The 18594-nt window shown below is 40.4% G+C and overlaps 1 protein-coding gene across 2 annotated transcripts in view; it reads right to left on the bottom strand.

The window, feature by feature from the left end:
• BANK1 (B cell scaffold protein with ankyrin repeats 1) overlaps positions 1-18594 on the bottom strand; it is a 305120-nt gene that overhangs the window by 237360 nt on the left and 49166 nt on the right. For both annotated transcript variants that reach the window (XM_054030861.1, XM_054030860.1), the window contains exon 3: positions 16868-16933. In XM_054030861.1, the coding sequence (XP_053886836.1) occupies positions 16868-16933 (66 nt within the window). The remainder of the gene's footprint in view (positions 1-16867; positions 16934-18594) is intronic.

Below are 18594 nucleotides of genomic sequence, written 5' to 3'. Positions count from 1 at the left end.
TGGGGTGTCCTCCTCACACTTGCCCAGAAAGGGTTAAGGCAGGCCAGAAAGTCCAGTTAGCCTGTGACCGTGATTGCTGGAGAGGGGCCATGCTGAGATTGCTCAATCAGGACGAACTGCAAAGAATGGGTCAGATGATCCCCAACACTGGTGGTCTGTTCTAATAATTAGATTCACCAAGCCAGCAACAAAACAGCATCTATAATTCCTTACTGGTTACCAAGAAGCCCCAAAATAGTCTCCCTTACTAATCCAGCCTTGGACTCCCACCCAGACAGCCAAATCAAATATGATGATGATTACTAAAACCTTATTCACCATATATAAAGTTCTACCAATCCCAAAGGATCGGACGCATTACCCACCTGGTCAATGAATATTTTAGATTTTACCCAAACACACACGTACAGCCAATTCTTATTAACTAATCTAAGATTCATTAAAAAGAAAAGAGAGTACCGTGGATAAAGAACATTCCACATACACATAAGAATAAAGTTCTTCGGTGAGTTTCACATTGTAAAGCCCTACTGCTGCTATATAAATGCCAGTGTTGAGAGAAGACAAAATAATTGCTTTCAAAGTAGGAGACATTGAGTCTGTGACAACATTGCAATTATTTTTGTAATTATTATACAGTTTTAGCTCAAATATTGGTCCTCACCATGGGCAAAATCTGCCCCCTCTCTCCTCACACAAATTGTGTAGCCAGACTTGCATGCACAGACTTTCACGGGAAAGGGGATGTCCTCCCCTAGTGCCACTACATTGCTGCTACTGCAACCCTGTGGATGCAGGAGCTTTTGCTACTGCTGTGCCCCTGCTTGATAAGGAGTGATGCCCAGTGAATATACATAATTTCAGATCCACAAACCCAGCTCCAGCTCCTCCCCTGACCTACCCTTTTCCCATCTTCCGCAATCTGTACAGGGTGAAAGACCTCGTCAAGGACTTTCCAAATCAAGCTCCTCAAACTTCTGTACAATGAATTTCATTGCAGGCAGCCATGCATTTCACTACAAAAACAGCTGCAGGATTTCCCCTGTTTCATAAATGACCCAGAGAATTCTGACTGACACACTGAACAGATAGTCATAAAACAGCTTGTGCACATGTTATCATTGTGTAAAACAATACTGTACATTTATTATCAAGTCAGATTATAGCTGACAGATTATATTATTAATATAAACTTTTGTCATACAAGAACTAATCAATATGGAGTTTTAAGGGGTGAAGGAATGTGGCAAGTTGTCTACTCTACAGTCCCTAACATTGCTGACTGGGATTGGAAATATCCCTAACCTAATGAATATCTGAGAGAGATACTGGGAAAGTCTATAGAAAGAAGGTTCAATTACAGAGACAGAGCAGGCTATTATCAGTATATGAAGAAAACTGCAGATCAAAATTTGTCAATCTACATAGTGAATAGAAGGGGTGAGAAAGTAAAATCCCTTGGAAGTAGATCCCTTACTGTTCATCTCAATACAATAGAACCTCAGAGTTACAAACACCTCAGGAATGGAGGTTGTTCATAACTCTGAAATGTTCGTAACGCTGAACAAATGTTATGGTTGTTCTTTCAAAAGTTTGCAACTGAACATTGATTTAATATAGCTTTGAAATTTTACTATAAAGAAGAAAAATGCTGCTTTCCCTTTATTTTTTAGTAGTTTACATTTAACACAGTACTGTACTGTATTTGCCTCTTTTTTTTTTTTTGTCTCTGCTGCTGCCTGATTGTGTACTTCCAGTTCCAAATGAAGGCTGTGCGGTCAAATGGTCAGTTTGTAATTCTGGTGTTTGTAACTCTGAGGTTCTACTGTATTTTATTCTTGTCATCGTGAGCTGATTGGATAATAATTCTGATTGCATAATAATTCTAACACTTAGTCTACAGTCACCTTCTGATTTAGACATTCTGATACTCATTTCCCATTCAAACAATGGGAAACTTCAGGTGATATTAACTCACCTATTTTTATTTTTTTTTTAACTGAAAAAGCATTTTTACTGACCAAAACAAGCACATTAAAAATACAATGACTTCATAATATAAAGAAGCTAATTGTATAAACATAAGAAAGATCATTCCAGTTTTACTGGGACAATCCCTGCTAGTCATTTGATTTCCCAGTGCCCACAAACTTCTTTCAGGAAGATCTTCTTCCAGGAGATCTTCAATGATCTAATACACAAAAAAGAGTCCTACAAAAAGTGGAAACTAGGTCAAATTACAAAGGATGAATATAAACAAATAACACAAGTATGCAGGGACAAAATTAGAAAAGCCAAGGCACAAAATGAGATCAAACTAGCTAGGGACATAAAAGGTAACAAGAAAACATTCTACAAATACATTTGAAGCAAGAGGAAGACCAAGGACAGAGTAGGCCCATTACTCAATGGGTGGGGGAACAATAATAGAAAATGTAGAAATGGCAGAGGTGCTTAATGACTTCTTGTTTCGGTTTTCACCAAGAAGGTTGGTGGCAATTGGACGTCTAACATAGTGAATGCCAGTGAATATGAGGTAGGATCAGAGTCTAAAATAGGGAAAGAACAAGTTAAAAATTACTTAGACAAGTTTGATGTCTTCAAATCACCAAGGCCTGATGAAATGCATCCTAGAATACTCAAGGAGCTGACTGATGAGATATCTGAGCCATTACTAATTATCTTTGAAAAGTCATGGAAGACGGGAGACATTCCAGAAGACTGGAAAAGGGCAAATATAGTGCCCATTTATAAAAAGGGAAATAAGGACAACCCGGGGAATTACAGACCAGACAGCTTAACTTCTGTACCCGGAAAGATAATGGAGCAAATAATTAAGAAATCAATTTGCAAACACCTAGAAGATAATGAGGTGATAAGTAACAGTCAGCACGGATTTGTTAAGAACAAATCATGTCAAACCAACCTGATAGCTTTCTTTGACAGGATAACAAGCCTTGTGGATAGGGGGGAAGTGGTAGATGTGGTATATCTTGACTTTAGTAAGGCTTTTGATACTGTCTTGCATGATCTTCCCATAAACAAACTAAGGAAATGCAACCTAGATGAAGCTACTATAAGGTGGGTGCATAACTGGTTGGCAAATCATTCCCAGAGAGTAGTTATCAGTGTTTCACAGTCATGCTGGAAGGGCATAACGAGTGGGGTCCCACAGGGATCAGTTCTGGGTCCAGTTCTGTTCAGTATCTTCATCAAGGATATAGATAATGGCATAGAGAGTACACTTATAAAGTTTGCGGACGATACCAAGCCGGGAGGTGTTGCAAGTGCTTTGGAGGATAGAATTAAAATTAAAAATGACGTGGACAAATTGGAGAAATGTTCTGAAGTAAATAGGATGAAATTCAATAGGGACAAATGCAAAGTACTCCACTTAAGAAAGAACGATCAGTTGCACACATACCAAATTGGGAAATGACTGCCTAGGAAGGAGTACTGCAGAAAGGGATCTGGGGATCATAGTGGATCACAAGCTAAATAGTGTCAACAGTGTAACACTGTTGCAAAAAAAGCAAACATCATTCTGGGATGTATTAGCAGGAGTATTGTAAGCAAGACACGAGAAATAATTCTTCCACTCTACTCTCTGCTGATTAGGCCTCAACTGGAGTATTGTGTCCAGTTCTGGGCGCCACATTTCAGGAAAGATGTGAACAAATTTGAGAAAGTCCAGAGAAGAGCAACAAAAATGATTAAAGGTCTAGAAAACATGATGTATTAGGGAAGATTGAAAAAACTGGGTTTGTTTAGTCTGGAGAAGAGACGATTGAGAAGGGACATGATAACAGTTTTCAAGTACATAAAAGGTTGTTACAAGGAGGAGGGAGAAAAATTGTTCTTCTTAACCTCTGAGGATAGGACAAGAAGCAATGGGCTTAAATTGCAGCAAGAGAGGTTTAAGTTGGACATTAGGAAAAACTTCCTGTCAGAGTGATTAAGCAATGGAATAAATTGCCTAGGGAGGTTGTGGAATCTTCATCATTGAGGATTTTTAAGAGCAGGTTGGACAAAAACCTGTCAGGGATGGTCTAGATCAGGGGTAGGCAACCTATGGCATGCATGCTGAAGGCGGCACGCGAGCTCTGCACTTTAATTTAATTTTAAATGAAGCTTCTTAAACATTTTAAAAACCTTATTTACTTTACATACAACAATAGTTTAGTTATATATTATAGACTTAAAAAAGGAGACCTTCTAAAAACATTAAAATGTATTGCTGGCACGCGAAACCTTAAATTAGAGTAAATAAATGAAGATTCGACACACCACTTTTGAAAGGTTGCCGATACCTGGTCTAGATAATACTTAGTCCTGCCATGAGTGCAGGGGACTGGACTAGATGACCTCTCAAGGTCCCTTCCAGTTCTATGATTCCATGACACCTGAAGTATCCCTGATTTTTCATGTTATCAATCAAAATGTTTGATTTTTGTAAATTGCATAATGCCTGTTTAAGACATATTGCTATATGCGAAGTAGAATTTGCTCTGAGTTTTCCAGGAACAAACAAGCCAGTGAATGACCACTTAGTGTGATGAACAGTGTTTGGAGTGATGTCAAATGAACACAGATGCTATCAGGAGCTAGCAAACAAACAGGGGACTTTTGTAGGGGAGTTCAATGAGGGATTGTGAAAGCCAGATATACCTAATAAATATTCTCTAAACTTTGGCCAATAAACGCCCCCCCTCCCCTCTCCACACACTCCTTGTGCAAAAAACATCACACACATTACACACACAACCCTGCAAGAGTAAAAATAATACAGGCGGAAGTCCAGGAGCAGACTGGGGGCTACCCATCTTATTGCACTGAATGCAACATGCATGATTATCTGTCTTGTGGGCAGGTGCTATATGTGTGCATTCGGCGCAAGTCGCACATGGCTCTCAGAGAACAGAGTAACTGAACTGGAGGAGTTCAGGGACACAGTAGAGCAGTCCCACCCCCAGGCTGACAGTCTCTGTGCTGATGAGGAGGAAGAGAGTCTTGGGAAGGAGAACATCAAGATGGAGAGGACAGAAAAGATCCCATAGTTGGGACCCTGCTGGACCATCATAGGACCTAATCACATCAGCCACGCCATCAGGGGCTCGTTCACCTGCACATCTACCAATGTGATATATGCATCATGTGCCAGCAATGCCCCTCTGCCATGAACATTGGCCAAACCTACGCAAAAGAATAAATAGACGCAAATCTGACTGTATTAATAGGCAAACTAGATACCATCAATTTAGGCTTCAATAGAGACTGGGAATGGCTGAGCCATTACACACATTGAATCTATTTCCCCATATTAAGTATCATCGCACCTTCTTGTCAAACTGTCTAAAATGGGCCATCTTGATTATCACTACAAAATATTTTTTTCTCCTGCTGAAAATTGCTCATTAATTAGCCTCTTAGAGTTGGTAGGGCAACTCCCACCTTTTCATGTTCTCTGTATGTGTATATATATATCTTCTTACTATATGTTCCATTCTATGCATCCGATGTAGTGGGCCGTGGCCCACGAAAGCTTATGCTCAAATAAATTTGTTAGTTTCTAAGGTGCCACAAGTACTCCTGTTCTTTAGGGGTATTTAAGATACTCCTGAGAATTATAGTCCTTTATAGAAGGTAATACTCCATCTCACAGGCTGCTTTCTTTAGCACGCTTTTCACAAATATCTATTGCTGGTTTTCATACTTAAAAAGGAATAATATAAAAAGTTTAGCTTCATAACTCAGTAACCAAATATTAGCTATGTATCTGTTACATACACTTTAAGAGTTATTTGTTTAGTTGGATTCTGCACTGATGCTTTCAATTTTATTTCAATCTTTCTTCCTAATTCATATTATGCGACATATTATTCCAGTATATTTTATGCAAAACCTTTTGGAATACATTATAGCTTTCAATTCCACATTCTCAAGTGAACTTATGAAATTTCTTTGAAATTGTATTCCTCTGCATAAACAGAATTTTTCATGAATGCCTTACCACAGCTCCTGACAACCTACACTTGACATCCAACTTCCTGCCCAAAATGAATTCTAACCTTTCAAATGTACTCTATTTAATCCTTATTGCAGCCTACAAGGTTCACAAATTATCTCTGTTTTGATATTTGATGCTCGTTATATACTTTGAATCAACAAGGTGTGTGACAGGGTCTGGGTGTTAAAAACAGTAAAAGAACTTAATGAAACATGCATATTTTTCTAAGGTTACCATGGTAAAAGGCTCGTGGCCAAAGCCTGAGATCCCAACTCAGTTTTTTCTCAGCCTTTACACATATGAACCTCCCTGTGGTGCTCAGTAGAGAACTGAAAGTGGCACAGCGATTTTAATTGAAAAGCAAAGGTGTATGTTCAACTACTGAACAAGGTCCCTATGTCCCCTTACATCATATAGCAATGGAGAGGATTGGAAGTGACTTAATCATGCATTGGGCTAAGAAGGCAATACAGATTGGAAAGGTGTTTATGCAGTACAGGTCCTTCAGATTGTGATGTGTTCAGCCCCACTGTATTTAGCCTTGATTCTGCAAAGTTCTTAAGAGAATCCTTAGCTTTAAGCTTGTGAGTGGTACAACTAGATTCCATGGGATCACTCATGTGAGTAAAGATCTGCATGTGTTTATGTGTCCTACTGAATCCACCAAACTGCTTGTAAAGCACACATGTAAGTGATTTTCAGGACTGGGAATTTAATCCCTCAGAGTAGTTTTGTAGAAAAATAATTCATAGCCTGTTGGAGTGTGGAGGAATCAAGGAATCATTTCTATACATTTTGTGTTCCCTTTATAATCCAGCATAAACTTATGCCAGGTAAATATGCCTGCTAGTGCTGCTTGGAGCAGGGATAACTAATTCTAAATGCTCTCTGCCCCTTTAGAGGGCTCACATGGGTATATCTGCTACATGGGAACCAATGACAACATGGCAACTCTGTGAGCCATTTTGCTACTGATGCGGGGAGGGCTGAGAGGGACATGGAGGCAGTAAGGTCCCTATATGTAACCTGAGAAACTAAGGGTTTAATTTCCTTTTTAGTATAAATCTCTTGCAATCACATCATTTCAAAGCCAACTGCTTCACTTCTTTGGGACTATCACTAGCCTGACTCTTTCTGATCTGTTGAGAAGGAAGACTTCTTTTGTTAATGGTCAGAGGCCATGAGAAACTCTCCATTTTAAAACACTTCAAGTGCAAATACAAATCTGCGCGGCATATTAACAGAAATTATTCCCAATTTGTAAAAAATAACCCCACCCCCACATTTTTATGATCCTTATGCCAAAAATATTGACCTTCCTTTGAAGCAGTCCTGATACCTGAGCAACATGACAATTCCATTGGCATTTATTGGATGTGTAGGTGAACAAAGGAGAGACTATATTTGAATGCCTGTGTTACACTATATGAATTGGTTTGTTTTGCTCAAAATCATTTTCAATCCCATTTTCTACTTCCATGCTTGAGCTCTTCTATCAAAAATTAATGTTCATGTGTGTTATCTGTGAATTGGCCAGTATTGTCTTTGAATCCAAAATGGTCCTGTTGTCTGAAAGAAAAGTTGCTCACCAAAAATAAAGTAAGCATTAGACAGACAGTTCCTTTAAAAGCCATAAAATTCCCAGCAAGACACAGTTTACTATATATGGCTTCTCATTGCTGATTGCCAGCCACACACTGATCACACACCAGTCTAGGGTGTGACATCAAAAAGACTGAAATTACCAACCAGACTGTGGCTTTAGAATAAGGGTGAGGTTTCCAGCTCCAAAGTCTGCATACACAATTGCGTACATACTTTGTGCATGCACTACCACATGCATGTACACATGGCTACATCATTAATATAAATTACATGTATCACATTCACTCACAAGTCTTTAACATTCTTGGGGCCTCCAAGCACTAAGTTAATACTAATCATGTGGCCAAAATACTATGCACTGTACCAAACACATAGTAAGAGATAGCCCCTCTCCCAAAGAGCTTACAAACTAGACACATAGGATAGACCAATTGTGGGAGAGGAAACAGAGGCACAGTAAGGTAAAGTGACTAATTGCCCAAGGTCACATAGGTCAGTAGCAGAACTGGTAATAGAAACCATATATTCTGAGTCCCAGTCCAGTGTTTCCTATCCATTAAACCATGTTGTGTCTTCCTCTACATGATGACATAGCCTAGAATGGGGAGAGAGGAGTACCTCAAGAAGTCAGAATCCATCTTCCAGCCTCTCTACATGAAGGGGATACCTGCCCAGCTATTCAGCTGAAATATAATATTAAGGAATCTTAAGCTACCAGCATCAGAGTCACTAAAGTTTTACCTGAGTAAGGTCTTCAGGTTTGGACCCATTGCCAACCTGAGAGACCATCTCTCCTCATGCTATACTGTCCACAGCGTCTGTCAGCAGAAGGACTCAGGACAGAAATAATTTTATTTTTAAAGTGGGTTGTCAGCAGATCATTCTCCATAAGGGACTCTCCATGTTGGAATTCACTCTCACCTTTGGTTTGAAATAGCCCAAACTTGTTGACCTGTACGGTATGCTACAAGGCCTATCATTTTACTTAGAGATACAATAAGGACTGCTGTCTCTAGGTCATACAGAATACTGTTTGTGTTTGGTTTAATCTTGTGTTAGTTATTTTCTGGTTTGGGGATGAAAGTAAGCTGCAGGCTTTTTTTTGGCATAATATTTTTAATTATGTCAATAGTACCTGGAGTCTGGGATAGGCATTTTTTATCAAAAGGGGTTATAAAGAAAACCATCAGGCTACAGCATGAACTACTGGGAGCTCTTCTGCCTAACCTTCAGAAGCTGCACCATCAATTTTGTTATGGAGCTCTGACCTATCCTTCAACAAACCTTGCTGCTCACGGTTAGATCAGATTTCTGAGCAGACACATATATCTGGAGTTAAACTTTTAGTGGTCAGCCATTAAATACCAATGTCATCTTGTGATGCACAGTTTATCCAGCTCTTTACTTCAATGGCACCACCACTCTTTACAGTGCATTGTGTATGCGCGGATAAGTTTTTTGATGGCTGCTGAGTCAGATGCGTGAGTGACAGTTCCATCCACAGTTAGGGCACTCCCATGCACTAACAATGCTCTGAATCCGAGCAACAGATTCTTTCCTCCTCTGACACTGGTCATCACAAAGCTTGATCCAGTCTGCCTTTCTCCATCTACAATGCCTCGCTCCATCTACAAGCTGACTCCACCAACTAGAGCGGCATCCCGCACTCCCCTCTCAATCATCCACAGAGGTTTCAAAGGATACTAAATCATATTTTGCAAATATTCTGAAATCTGCACAGCAGTCTGCCTCCCTTGTTAGACCCTTTGTGAGTTTCAGAGTACAGCAGCACACTCCTCGGGATCCTGTAATCCGGGATCCACTTGACATGTCCAAACTACCTGAGTCTTTTCTTACTAATCAACGTTCCCATGAATGACACAACAGTACGATTTAACACTTTCCACATTTGTCACCCTGTCTTGCCATTTTCTTAGAAGAAGTTTTTGCAAACATCTGATATGAAAACTGTTTAGTCTTTTGGTATAAGTCATCCATGTTTCTGAGCCATATAAAAGGGTGGATAAAATATGCCTCGTAAATATAGATTTTCACTTTAGTTGACAATTTGTTATTCCAGGCATTGTCTTGCAATATATTGCTCTGTTCCTGACTGCCCTGCCAATTCTACTATTAAGCTCAGCATCAAAATCTAAATTGCTGGTAACAGTAGAGCCAAGGTAACAAAACTGGTCAACATCTAAAGGAATACCATCTAAGCTGATATCTGGAACGGATTCTGAATGCTGTGAGATGCTACCCGTGTGGTGCCCTGCTTTCTCCTGTTGATATCACTCGGCTGCGTGCATGTGTTCCCTCTGTGTGCTGCCCCAGCTCTGCGCAGATAGCTGACACAGCAAACTCGACGAGAACCCCCAATAACCACAGAGTCTAGTAAGGTACGAAGGCACCTCGGCAGGTTTATTGTGACCCTGACACAATTTCAGTTCCCGGTAGATTACTTAGTCTACCGGGCATACTGCTAGAAAGTGCTGCTCGGCAATGGACTCAGCTCAGTCAGCGGCGGGACTTTCCACTGCCCCCTCGGCTGGACCAAGACACCACCCAGGGATACATTTTTATACACAGGTACAAACAAGTTACACATCACTCCTGACGTATTGAGGTGCAACCCCTTCACGTAGCAAGGTACAACCTCCCTACGTAGTAAGGTGCCGCCTTGCACCTTGTACCTGTTGGTTCGATCAAAACAACTCTATCCATCATTTTACCCTTTTGCCCCTGTCATTGGGATGGGTCGGCCTGTTCCATGTTATCTGTGGAATGTTTCGGTATAGTGTGTCTTGGTACCATGTTTATACTGTAACTATGCTAAGTGGATATATATTTATGCAACATTAGCCCTTTCCTTGCCAGCTTCTGTGAGCAGGGACTGCCTCTTGCTCACAGCTTAACTTTGCTTTATGTTAGCAAAGTCTTGACCATTACTTTAGTTCAGGCCTCAGGCAGTCTTGACCATTACTTTAGTTCAGGCTTCAGGCCTCATACTGAGCCTTTATCAGGGCCTTCACTTACTACACTGAAGAGCCTTGGTGCATGATAGCAGTCTTCTTCAAGCTTAATGCTAGCTCAAAGATTTTGCATGAATCAGAAAACTTAATAAGATGTTGTAGATGTTGTATGCGTTGTGAACTGCAAGGGTTGCATTATCTGCAAACAACAGGTCCCTTACGATGATTTCCTTCATCTAGCCTTGCGATGTTAAGCAAACCTCCATCATGTCTCATGCTAAGATAGACAGCCTCTTGAACATCATGGAATGCATACTGAAGCAGGAATGAGAAGTAAATATTAAACCATATAAGAATCAGTATGCAACCCTGCTTCATTCCATTGTTTGATGTCAAATGATTCAGACTCTTGGTTTTCATACATTACAGTTGCCTTCATGCCATCGTGTATGGATTTCACAAGGTTTAGCAATATAGGTGGACAACCAAGCTTCTTCAGAACAATGTAAAGTTCTGATCAACCAGGCTTTTGTTGAATCTATAAAAAACATGTACAGTGGAATACACTTCTCTCTTCACTTTTCCTGCAGTTTTTTTACAGAAAGATCATGTATATGGGTGGTCTTTCCCGAGCAGAAGCCACACTGGCTCACAGGGTAGATTCTCTCAGCTAAATTTGAAGTCTAGGTAAAAGAATATGACTTAAGATTTTTTCCAAGATGTTAAGAAAAGAGATACCCCTGTGGTTATTACAGTCACTTGTCTCCTTTGTTTTTATAGAGTTGGATGAAACGTGCATCCTTAAAATTTTGCAGAACAGTTTCTTCCTTCCAACAGAGTAGCAATACCTCATGCAATCTCTGCAGCGAGTCTTTGTGCATTTGTAGATTTCAGCAGGTAAACAGTCAGATCTTCAGGAGATTTCTTATTGGAAATCTTTTTGATGCTTTGTTCGAGTTCCACTTGTGAAGATTTGACATACAGCAAAGTCATAACTTCAAAGTCAGGCAATTCATCCAGCACACGTTGGTCTACTACGGACTCCCTTGATTATATCATTCCATAGTGCTCAATCCACCTCTCCAGTTGCTTCCCTTTATCGGTTATAATATTGCCATCCAGATCTTTCAGTGGAGCTATCTTGTTCTATATTGGCCCAATGGCCTTTCTAATGCCCTCATAAAACTGTCAGCTGACTGTTGGATTCTGTTGCAAAGACCCAGCCAAAATTCTTGAGCACACTTCCTGGAAGCTACTTGAACTACCTTACAAGCTTCTCTTAGGTTGTTGAACAAATCAGTAATAGTAGACTTGTAGGTGATCAGGGCAGATCTTTTCCTCTCAATGAGTTGCAGCAGTATCTTTGAATGGTCTAAGAAGCAGTCAACATTTTTCCTAGTACTCTTTCCAAAGCTCTTGATTGCCGCATTGTACATACTTGTCTTCAGGACTTCCCATGCATCTGACGCAGTTTCATTCATTCCAGCTATCTTTGCTACTTCCTCATTAAAAAGCCATTTCTTGACAGGATCATTGATTCGACACAAGTCAATACAAGGTTGTACAGCAGTTTTGTTACAGTGGATTGTCTTAGCTTGAAATTTCACTTTGCAGCAGACAAGAGAGTGGTCTGTGTCACAGTCTGAGCTTTAGAAGGATCATGTATGTAAGATATCTTTCAAATATGTATGTTTTTTCAGTACCAAGTCCAGCTGGTGCTAGTGCTTGGACCTCAGGTGTCTCCATGATGTTCTTCTGATGTTACCAGCAAAGAAGGTGTTGGTCACTGATAAGCCTTGACTGGCACAGATCTTGAGAACTCTCTGACCATCGTCATTTATATGTTCAATGCCACGCCTACCCAGAATTCCAGGCTAGATTTCAGCAATGGACCCACTACTTGCATTGAAGTCTCCAAGTACTAGGATGGGTTCCGTCCATGGATTCCTGCTGATCAATTCTTCTAGTTGTTGGTAAAAGCTATTCTTCTCCTCACCACTAGCCTGTAGAGATGGAGCATAGTCACTGAACAGGTTGATGAATCCCTTCTGTAAACTAACTCAAAGTGTCATGATACGTAAGGACACTGCAATCGGAGCGTCACACAATGACAAAAGTTCATTTCTGATAGCAAAACCTCCATCATGCTCCTCCTTACTCCTCCAGGTTTGCCATTCCAGGAAATGGTGTAGTCCTTCTCCCTTACGAAGCCTGTATCTGAGAACCTGAGTTTCCAAAAGAGCTGAAATATCAGTTCTGAAACATGCAAGTTTCAACATCGCTGTTTTCCTCAAATCTGAATTCAGATCAAAGTTGTATACAGAGGACAAACTCCAAATATTCCAGCAAGCAATTCTGGAAAACAGTTGAGCCAGGATGTAAATAATGAGGCAAGACTTATTTAACCCACCTTTTCTAGAGCCACCCTCACACAAGGCAAGCAGGCCATCCCTAAACAAGGCTGCTTAGAAATCTTGGGAGTTGCCCCAGGGCCCTTATGCCTCTCTCGGATCCTTGCAACAATCTTGCTAAGACCTTCAGCGAACATGCCTAGGCAAAGTTATGGAGGAGCGGAGGCTGCCATAGACCTGTTGTCCCCCCTTTAGACCACTGAGCCAGAATCTAAAAGCCAGAGTGAGTCTGGATGTTCAGTGACACAAAGGTTGTAGCGTCTGCCAGAGAGCCAACCCAGATAGAGCTGCTAGCTGCCTATCACTTCAGCGTGAGCACCTTTTCTGTCAGGGTGAGATCCTTTAGCCATTCTTCACCAACAAGTATCCACAAGGCAGTGGATGATGCAGTTTAACATCTCTTTATTTACTCAATACAGGTCCATTAGGTCAATGGTAAAAAGGCAAAATTGTAATATGAAACTGGAACAGTCTCTGTTGAATTATTCTGAATGTATACAGGCGCTCCTCAGGTTATGCAAACCCAACTTACACAAATTCACACTTACGGAAAAAGTTCCATAAGCTTCTTTTTTTTTTTTTTGGCGTAATTGTTGGGTACACGTTCCCGACTTACGCAAAATTCAACTTACACAAGGCATTTCGGAACAGAACGCTTGTGTAAGTCGGGGAGCATCTGTACTTTAATTTTAGGTCGCTCTAGTTTTTAGGTAAATTAATTAACGTCAGTTCAACAATGGTCTGAAGAAGAACTCCATGTAGCTTGCAAGCTTGTCTCTTTCACCAACAAAAGTTGGTCAAATAAAAGATATTACCTCTCCCACCTTCCCTTAGTTCAACAATGATGCATAAACATTTTCAACTGCATGGTTAAATGATTATTATAACCAATATACCTGGAAGCCAGCAAGATTACTTCATTTTTTCCAACTCAGTTTATAAATTGCCATAATGACTATGCAGGGAACTATAAGATCTCTTGAAAAAAAATTTGTTTTAATACAGCTTGGTCTGTTTTCTTACATGGAATGAAAACACTGAAATGAAACAAAGTAAATATATAAGAATAGTTGTGAGTGGCTAAAATCATTGAGTTGTTCAGACTATTTTGGCCTCAGAATTATTCAGCTTCACTTTCTATACCTTTGACTTAAATTGCTCATGAGAATTCTTTTATCAGATACAGGAATGAACTCTCATAAATTCACATGATTATGATTAGCATTCTATCACTGGATATTTTCCATCACTCCCAGGTACTAACAAATCAGTTGTTTTCACATCTGCTTGCAAGTCATATTTCCCTAAAGGATCTCAGAGATCATATTGTTTTTCCATTTTCCAATGTACACTCTCACCTTTTCCCTTAAGGACTTACACAATTCACTTTAGTCAATCAGTTCTTATTGATTGTTAGATCTCACTCATTCCCCATCTATCTTTGCTTTATTAGATACATGATTTGCTTTCTTTCCATTTGTCTTGTCAGCTACTTGCTGTTCTTTCCACTACTGTTGCCTCATAGTTCTCATTTAAGCTTTGTACTTTTGATCTGTTCACCTTTCATTCCAGCTAAAGCCTAAATTATCCTACTCTTAGCTTGTATCTTTTCTATGACAGATTGTACACTTAAGAGAGACAGTCCAACTTCCAGTGGGCCAGACTACCTTCTTTTAAATCCTTTCCTAAAAGTTAGTTCTTTCATGATATCATCCCAGGTTTCTCTCTCAGATAATGTCTCCACAACTACTTGTGTTTTAGCTGTTTATCCCAGAGATCATATTTGTCTAAGGTAAACTGGAAGCTCCCTGGCACCTATGTAGCACAGGCTTTATACAGTTTTGTGACTGGATAAGCTCCCTTTTCATTAGAGATAAGCAAAGCTACAGGATTTACTTTGCAACTGTCACCACTGAACCAAACCATGCTGGTTAGTTTGTGAGGTTCACATACTTATTCAAGGGAATGACCAGCTGCCCCTTGACATCTTATCTTGACTGATTTCTGAGACACTGACATGCTAGTGGCCACACATCCCATTCCCTCTTCCTTCTTGGGCCAGGTTCCCCCACCCATGGATCTCCAGAGATGCCAAGTGGCTATTTCCTATTGCAACATCAAGGAGGAAACCCTGATCCCAAAAACCCTAAAGTGTGTTCAGGGGGCAGGAAGCAGCCTGCTCCCCAAACAGGAGAGGAGAAACTGGGAAACACTTTCATTGCAGCCGGCTTCTACACTGATTACAGGGGAAGCCTTATAAATTGCTTAGCAAGGTAACAGGAAACACTGAGGATTCCCAAGTGCCATACATTAGGGCTTATACAACATCCTAGGTGACTCCCCAAGGATTTTTCTAGCTACCAAAGGGAGACTATGGTGCCAGAAACCTCTCACCTTTGCACTGCTGCTGAAGGAATGCAAAGACTGTGTGAGACTAATGACTTTCCAAAGTGAGCAGGATGAAGGCAGGCTATAGCAGAGTCAGGGATCAAAGTAAGAGGGAGCACAGGGAAGTGCAGCTCCTAATTATTTTCTTCTCTTGGGCTTGAGTGGGGAGATCAGCTCTCCCTCCTCACACCCCAGTCTATTCCTCCTCCTATCATGCCAGCAAGCTAGAGGTGCTTAGCCAGTATGTTCCCAGTATGTTTCCACTCCACATTAGCTCACTCAGATACAGGGGATGAGGCAGTAATCTCAAAGAGACTGTACATCAGCTCAGTGTTCTGGACATATTGAACCAGTGACTTCAGAAAAGCCTTCTCCCTGACTTCAGACCAGCAAGACAGAGGGCCTTAGTCACCTCGGAGTTCCCTTTTTCTTGACATCAGCCCAGTCAGCTACAGGTGCCAAGACGGTGAATGACATCAGTGGCCTGCTGCTTGACATCAGACCAGGAAAATTGAGGTGTTGAGCTAGTGACATTACAGATACCTGTATCTTGACATGAGCCCAGCAAACCAGAAATGGTGAACTAGATCTCACATATATGTGACCTAAATTCAGTCTAGCAAGTTAGAAGTTCACAGCATCCTGTGCTCTGACATCATGCCAGCAAGGCAGAGCTGCTGATCCAGCAACCTCAGAGAAGCTCATACCTTGCCATGAGTCCAGCAAGATTGAGATGCTAAGCCAGGAATTCCCAAAGACACTTAGTAATCTCACCAAAGCCTTTTCATCAGCCAGCAAGTTGATGGTGCTGAGCTAGTGACTTCACATAGTGGTGTGACTTGACATCAGCCCTGCAATAAACATTAACTGAAGAGGCTTTAAGTAAGGGTTGGTAGTAGAGGGTGTGCTATGTGGGAGCTCTTTTGCTAGAAGCAGAGGGAAAATTCCACCTTCTCTTACTTTCCTGGGCTTGGGGGGGGAATTCATCTCTCCACGTTCCATCTCCTCCTGCTTCTTAGCACTGACTGATGAAATAAGCATTCATTAAGCAAATAATCTAGAATGGAAAGCACCAGGAGGAGCTGGTACCTGGCTGGGGAGTTTATTGGGCTCCACGCCTACCTGCCTTTAAGTGAAGCAGCATTGACACTTGACAGGAGAAAAAGTACTGTACAAACTGGAAGACTCATATCAACCTCATTTCCTCCTCAGGAAGATCTTTCCCTCCCCACCAGCATGGAAGAGGGAGGTCCTTCCTCTGCCCTACACTACCTGGGGGGAGCAATGGTTCTGTCAGCTCCTTTTCCTCTTCTGGAACCCCATGGAGGGATGGGCGGATGGATGTGTGAATAACAAGATAGGTTCCTCTATGTAGTTCCACATTCTAGAAAGTTTAGATCACTTCCTTTTGTGTCACACAAGATGTAAAGACATTTAACTCTATTTGCTCTATTTTCATGTAGTTTAGGGAATTTCAAACTCACCATCTGCAAGAACTGTTTCATAGATGCAAGACAGTGACTCCTCGGCGTCTTCATTTTGTGGTTCATCTAAGAAAAGAAAAATCCTTTAATGGATGACATCTCTCTGAAAACATCTTGAAATGGGCATCTCCCTGGCCAGTCTCCCACAGCTTCTTAAGTTGTTTATTAAAATGTTTAATTCTGTACTCTAGCAAGGACAGCTCTGATGATCATTGGTGGGATGAGAACTACTTTAGGAACAACTTATTTTGGGACAACTAGTTAATTCCAGGGCATTGGCAGTATATATTACAGATTTTTTTTAACTGAAGCTACAACAGAGGTTTTCTTCCTCAAAATATTAAACCCTGCTTGTTATTCAGCTACATTCCTCAACTTACATACTAGGAGTGAGTCATATATTAGATGTTAGTTAATTAGTAAAAAAAAAATTTTTATTATGTGGAATAGGTAATAAGATAGCATGAGTGAGAAAAGAAAACTATACTGGCACAGTTTATACTATGAAATGCAAAGCTTTGCCACTCTAACCCCATATGGTCAGTGGTTCAGTCTTCACAGTCTCTACCTGTCACTTCAACCCCAACTTTCTTCTGCACTCCATCACCTCAATGAGTAGTGTAGCAGCTATGCTGCTGTAGGAGCCTGGCAGGGACAATACAAAGCTTGTTTCACAGTTTTATTATTCATTTGCAAATGAAAGTAAACTTTTGTGGGGAGGGTCTCCTTGCTTCTCCCTGCAGCAGGACACGTCCTGAGCAGCATTTGGTAAAAGAAAAAAATCAACGGCTGCTGGAGGGGAAAAAAGGAGGGTGGAAAATGAGACATTACTTAGATGCCACATGATGGAATCTCTCACTCAAAAATTAGGAAATGCCAGAATTAAGATTGCCTTTAATTCAGCCCCCTTGTGCATGTGCATTAATTACAAAAATCACATATTATTTTTTTCATATGTCCTAGGAGGATGGACCTGCTCTGGAGGTGATTTGTGGCTGTGTAGTAAAGGAGGTTGTTGTCTGGAGGACCTCTGCCTCATTTGTTACAGAAGTTGGAAGGTGTGCAGTGAATGAGGCTCGGGATTGCAAAAAGAGAAAGAATAGTCTCATGGTTAAGGTCTTGTGGCTAAGGAAGTTGAACGCTGTTCAGAAGAACTGGATTCTATCCAGAGTGGGATGAAATTTTTCTACCAAAATTTTTTGGCAAAAAAAAAAAAAAGCAGATTCAGTGATCCCCAAACATTTAATGAATTCCTGTCAGTTTTGCCAAAGTGTTTGTGTAGAAACAACAAAAATATTCTGAGAAAAAAATCAAAACATTTTGATTTGACCTTTTAAAACAAAACATTTCAATTTTTCAGTTCAAAAAGACTTTTCATTTCAAAAATTTCTTTAATTTATTTTATAACAAATCAAAAATGTTTTAAAATGCTCAAATCTAAAACTAAATGTTTCATATTGGGTCAAAAAGAACATTTTGTATGACCCAAAAAGTATTTTATTTTTCAACTTCTCGAAACTACCAATGAAGCAAAAAAAAAAAAAATCTGTTATTTGCTTAGTTCTAATTCTATTCCTGCCTCTACCACAGAGTTCCTATGAGATACTAGGCAAATCACTTAAACCAAGCTTTTCAGAGATGGTCAACTAATTGTGTGTTCCTCATTTGGTGGGTACCCAACCTAAGATCCTGGGGTCCAATTTGCAGAAATGTTGGGCACATAGACA

The sequence above is a fragment of the Malaclemys terrapin genome, chromosome 5 (assembly GCF_027887155.1).
Source record: "Malaclemys terrapin pileata isolate rMalTer1 chromosome 5, rMalTer1.hap1, whole genome shotgun sequence".
NCBI classification, from domain to species: domain Eukaryota; kingdom Metazoa; phylum Chordata; order Testudines; family Emydidae; genus Malaclemys; species Malaclemys terrapin.
This window is presented reverse-complemented; position numbering and strand designations above follow the sequence as displayed.